General features: G+C 37.0%; 1 protein-coding gene across 3 annotated transcripts in view; it reads right to left on the bottom strand.

Moving 5' to 3' along the window:
• Nucleotides 1-1,309: 1,309 nt before the first annotated feature.
• The window catches only part of BNC2 (basonuclin 2), a 322,874-nt gene continuing 318,183 nt past the window's right edge, over nucleotides 1,310-6,000 (bottom strand). For all 3 annotated transcript variants that reach the window (XM_039729959.1, XM_039729958.1, XM_039729960.1), the window contains one exon: nucleotides 1,310-2,026. In XM_039729959.1, coding sequence (XP_039585893.1) covers nucleotides 1,366-2,026 — 661 coding nt within the window. In that variant the 3' untranslated portion in view covers nucleotides 1,310-1,365. The remainder of the gene's footprint in view (nucleotides 2,027-6,000) is intronic.

Here is a 6,000-nt window from a genome sequence, read left to right as displayed (position 1 = left end):
GCAATGTAGTATGTAAGGAATAAGGATGCACTCTTGTTTCTAGTAATAATTGGCACTTGGAAAAAGCACCAAGAATTCTGTATTTCACTTTACCCCTGTTCCCTCCCCAGTATTTTTCGGTGTGTAGTCCAAAAAGTACAACTGTGGATATGGTGAATAACTACATTTTCTTTTTTCAAAATGTGTGCAAAGTTGGCACTTTTGTATTAACACTAAACACTAATACTCTTTGTTTGGCATTCATGCCCTCATACTGACCAGATCACTTTTATCTAAGTGTATTTTTTTAAAGACACTTACTGAAAATATGGCAATAGTTTAAGAAAAAAAAAAGCATGGATATTATTACACATCCCCTTGTAGTGTACGAAAAAGTGCATGACTGGATTTATGTAATAGTACAAGACAAAAAAACTGTATCAAATCAGGTACTGTAAAGCATGCCAGCACCTCTGTTTTACTTATATCTAGCAGGTAGTTAAAACAAGACCGTGGTTCTTTTAAAAATGTGCATTAAAGCTAACATAAATGAGTAAAACTAGGCAGCAAACTATTTTTCCTGCTTATCTAACAGCTGAATGTAACTGTAAAAATTAAGCAAAAAAATTAGAGTTAAACCACCATCAATACAATTGTTTTACATCATAGGCCTGTCAAGGCTCAATATATATATACAAGTGTAACAGCCATGCTTAGTAGAACGTTATCCCCAATGCTTAGAAGACACAAAGACAACTAAGTAGATTGTTTTTTCTTTCTCTTTTTGTTGTTTGCAATTTTTTTTTTATTTTTGGGGGGATTTTTTTGTGTGATTTTTTTTGTTGTTCTTTTTTGTTCTTTTTTTTTGTTTTGGGTTTTTTTTGTTGTTTTTTTTTTTTTTCAGGCAAAAGTTATGGGAAGAACAAACTGGCTCTTTGGAGATGACCAAGAACATTCTAACAGAGCTAGGGACAACTGCAGTTTTTCTATTTGTTTGATGTTTGTTTAGTTTTTTTGTTTGGTTTTCTTTTTTTATTTTTTTTTTTTTATGAAGGGTCTCTTCCCCCAAATTAAAGGTCCTACGTTTTTGTTTTTATCAAAAAAATATAAAAGAAAAAAACCCCAACAACCAAGAAAGGGGAAAAAGCACCTGGTGTTTTTTTCTTTTGTTAAAAAAGAAAAGAAAAAAATTATATATATATATGTATATTTGTGTGTGTGTGTATATATACATATACATATATATATATACATATATATACATATATATATATATACATATACATATATATATATATATATATATATAAAGGGAGACTCTATACGGCAGTTCAGATGTGGTGGGCCCTCTCTGAGAGCTGGCATTATGCTGTGTCCATCCTTGACCTAATCTACTGAAGTGAAAGGAATGTTTTTATGCAGATTGGGGTTCTGGCTGTGCCGGTTTCGGCTACGGACAGAGGAGAACATCATGTTGCACCCAGGGACTTTGCACTTGTGCATTTCTCGCAAGTGCACTGTTTTGTAGTGCACTCTGAGGGTTCCCTTGTTGCTGTACATTTTGTGGCAAATGTTACACATTATCCCACCGTTGCTCACCGAAACACTGTTGAACATGAGGGATCCTGGGACATCGGTGCCCATACCTACAGCTAAGGCAGGGGCATCTGCTTTATGGGCAGATTCCCCGCTGTCACTTGCCCCATCGACGTCGTCCAGGAGAATACCCTCATCGCTTCCTGCATCAGATTCTCTTGAGGAATGGATACTGCTGCTGGACTGGATGCTGGAGGTGGTGCTCAGGTCTAGTACCATATAGTCTTCTGCCATGCCCCTGCCGTACCCATTCATATGGGAATCCTCAGTGCCAGCAGGCGAGGAGGTGTCTTCCCTTATGTCAAGCCCCATCTGATGCTGAGCGCCATATATCTTCACCAAAAATTCATCGCGGAGGTCCTTACTAAGAGAAGGCTGTGAAGTGTCCAAGCCCATGTCATCCAGTTCTTTGGTCAACAGTTTACGATGCAGGTTTATGTTAGCACTGTGTCTGGGAAAGGAAGAGGGAAGGGAGAAAAGGAAAAATGTACAGTATTTTTTATTAAATATACATTCAACAAGCACAAAATCCAAATTATGATTTATTGATAATTTTTCATTAAAATATTCTTTATCCATGTTGCTTTGAAATTTCAGTTTTCTATAAGTGGACAAATTGCAACACAAAAACTAAACAAAACAATCAAATTTCCCCATTAGTGTTTTTTGTGTTAGCTGCTGCACCTCAACATTAGTCTCCAACAGCAGCTACAGCCCTTTTATTTGAAATTTAAAAAATAATAAATTGTACTAGCAGAAAATACAAAATGCTCTTCTTGATTCCTGAATCCCTGCTGACTTTCTTTCTCTTCAAGAGGCAAAAATATTAATATATGGAATATATTAATGTGTGTCTAGCTATGTCTTTAGATACTTATTCATACATACATACGTAAAAAGATGTATATATATATATATACACACACACTCACATAACTCTGTAAGTGAAATATTGGAGGAGAGTAAAATAAAGGTAACCGAATAAGGCATTGTCAGAGGTCCTGATTCTAGTAATTTAATTCTCGGGCAAAGGGATTCAGAATCAGGCCAAACCAAGATGAAGAAGACTTGAAGCGTTTAAGAGAACAAGTCTTTGAAATTTACATGTAGGTTTCTGAAAATCTTAGCCAAAGTTAGTGGTTTCATCCTTCTAAGTTGTCACTGCTACTCCTCCCTGTCCTTTTCCCTGTACTGTCTGCATGCAGTGCTGATTGACTCAAGCAGTGTAATGTCCAGTAAAAAAACTCCTATTAATGGCGGTGAGAACTTTGCCCCAAATCAATCAAAAAACTTAAGCATGGTTTGGTTTAGTTATTTGCTGAAGTTACTGCAGATATTAAGACAATGGAAAACTGTCCGTGATGGAGGTGAATTTTAAACCAGATCCCAAGAGCTGTAAATTAGAAGACTCTCAAGTGTTCTACAGGATCTGGGCCTTTGCTCTCAAGAAATAAAACTCTACATTTGCAAACATGTAAACTTTTGGGTTAGTAAATGTGTAAAATAGCCTATTATTTGAAACTGCATTCTACTCTCCGCTTTTGGCATTGGCTTTACTCATCCACTGCAGTAGAACCTCACTGATTTGCAGTAGTGTCAGGAAACCCTCTTTTTAAAACTGCATTTTCTGAATTAATGATGCAACCAACAAGCATGACAGATATCAAAGACCTCTGAACGCAGAACATGCTCATTTTGCTGAAGTGCTTAAGTGTAGAGAAATCAGTGTAAAGTTTTCAGTAATAGAAAACTTTAGGGTTCAGTTTTCAGAATGTGCAGCATTGCTGAGGAAATGACAAATATTTATTCAGTTTCTTTGGAGGGTGACTTGAATTTTGAGTCAGCAAAAAAAGAATTAGCGAAGTTCTACTGCATAACATTCTTTGCAAGCTAAGGACCCAAACCCGCAATTTACAACATGCAGACTCACCAGTCTGTCTGCCCATTATAAATTGCAGATCAGAGCCCAAATGTAGGAGGGAAAAGAAGAGGTTGGGGGGGGAGCAGGAGGAGGGTGGGGAAAGAGAGAGGGAGAGAGAGAGAGAGAGAATTTTAACATAGAAATAGCTTAATTTGCAAAAAGCACTAGGTACAAAATTGGCAAGGGAAGACATAACAATGATCAAATATTTTACAAATATTTTACAGACATTCAGGTCCTTCATTAACAAAAACGGGAGAAGAGGAACAATAGCTATTAGCAATATTTCCTTATTGGAAGCTTTTATTTTAAGATACCCTTTGAAACATACCTCTCAACCAACGGAAGTCCCAAACAGGGTACAGCAATACAATGTAAATAAATAAAACAAATGCAAATGTAGGAAGATTAAATTGATGTGGAGTAAATTTCTGTAATTTTCTAACACTTACTTTATGATTCATTTATCTGTTGCACATAACTTAAGGGAGTAAACAAAGAGCAATAAAACTAATTTGTCCCATTCACCTGCAAATGCAGGTAACTGTTCTCTGACATAAAACTGATACTGAAATATAATTTAATTGAATTGTGTGTGCTTGGGATGCAATTATTCCAGTGAGGGGGTGTTCTAGAACAGAGGATTTTTGTCCTAATGAGAGACAGTTGAGAGGTATGGGCAAGGGCAGAAAAAGTGGAGAGTATTTCTTGCTTTTGTCCCACATGGGAAATACTCTTTTCACACAAGCAAATATAGCACCATTGCTTTTTTGAGGCATGGAAGTGTAATAATGCATATCCCCACACTGCACTTAGGAAGGCTGAGCTTACCTTGTGATAAGATCAGCTTTCTAATCTTTTGCTAAATTGAGATCACAAAAGAGAGAGAGAGGAGCAGAGAAAAGAGAAAGAAAGGGGGAGGGGGAGAAGAGAGAAAGAGAAAGAGAGAGAGAGAGAGAGAGAGAGAACAAATTCACATTCCAATCCAGACATATCTGGTTAAAAAAATTCTGAAAAAATCTGAAACCAATAAAACACAGACTTTAAAAAAAGTCTTGATTATGAACCTGGTTTTTGTCAGCTGTAATATCACTTATACTGTTGTCCTGATGGATACGGACTCAATCACACAATACAGAAATCATAAAGCAAATTAATCAAAGCATATTCACACCATACCCATTATTATCCACAAAAGAGTTCTGAATAGATGCATGCAGTGCATATACATGAATGATAAACAGTAGTCCTGATGGTCCCTTGCCTTCCTGGTTTCAGATGGAATATAGCTCCATGTTAAGTTGCTAAGTGCAGTACAGGAAACGCTTACTGTGAAGGCCTGTCCACACTGGCCAGAGTTATTAAATGACCGTAAAAGCACATTTATGCTAATCATCATAAGGCTAACTGCAAACTATTCATAAAGTACTCATGTGTGTACTTGTAATTTCTCCCCTTCTCTCCTTCTTCACTCCTGTGTGATGGGAATTTGTTTCAGCATACGAGCTAGTTAGGATAACTGTAACTGTAGCTTCCATGCATTTGTGTCTACTATTTCCTTGGTTTTCTGCTGAGAAAAATAACAGTCAGGCATGCAGTGAAAAAAACTTCAGCATTCACTAAATGAAGAAATAAGAATAAACTGCCATGTTAAGAGGGGACACCAAGCCCCAGATAGACAAAGGCCATTCTGAGAAAGACCAGTGTAAGGATGCAAACTCTGCTGATGCTCTGATAAGAAGAGATGCCTCCCTTATTAAATTCTCACTTACAGCAGTAACAATCAGTAATCTAGTTAAAGTATGTACCAGCCCATAATATCTGTCAGGCAAACGATGTGCAGAAATGTGCGGACCAGTTCTGGCACCCTGCTCAGTAGTGTCCCTTTTCCGCTGTCAGCAGTACTGTTGGATTCTCCTAATATAATTACATTGACTTTTATTCAATTAAGTGCCATTCCTAGCCTTAAAAAGAAGCTACTTTATCAATTGATTCAGGTGTAATGCAATAATAAAGATGAACTCATGGCAGTGCATTAGCTCTGCTGTTCATAACTTCTGAACATAGGTTCATTCATAGCAGTCGATTTCCATTATGCAACCACAGTTCAAAAGAATTGATTCTTTTACATTCATTTCTTAATCTATTTTACTTGTGCTTAATACTGTCCCTAAATATCATATGTGAAAACATTCTAGTGGAGCAAGAGGTATGAGTTGTGAAAAAAAAAATCATTTATTTAGATACTGAAGTTTTGAAATCTTACTAAAAACCCCAAAGTTTCAGACCCCTTTTGCATACTGAACAGAGATTTTCCACCCTAATCCAACCCTTTCTCTTCTGCTTTGTCACTCCCAAACCCTAGGAGTCCCCTACAAGCCCTCAGCCAGTGCTAACCACCTGTCATCTTGTTCATCTGCTCCTCCCCATGACACCTAAAGTTTCTTGCTTCAGCTATTCTGTTCCCTGATGTGATTTACAAAGCTCCTTACATCTTCCTCCTC

Source organism: Passer montanus, unplaced genomic scaffold, assembly GCF_014805655.1.
Source record: "Passer montanus isolate IOZ18808 unplaced genomic scaffold, ASM1480565v1 scaffold7, whole genome shotgun sequence".
NCBI classification, from domain to species: Eukaryota; Metazoa; Chordata; class Aves; order Passeriformes; family Passeridae; genus Passer; species Passer montanus.
Note: the sequence above shows the minus strand (reverse complement) of the source record. Positions and strands in the feature narration are given on the sequence as shown.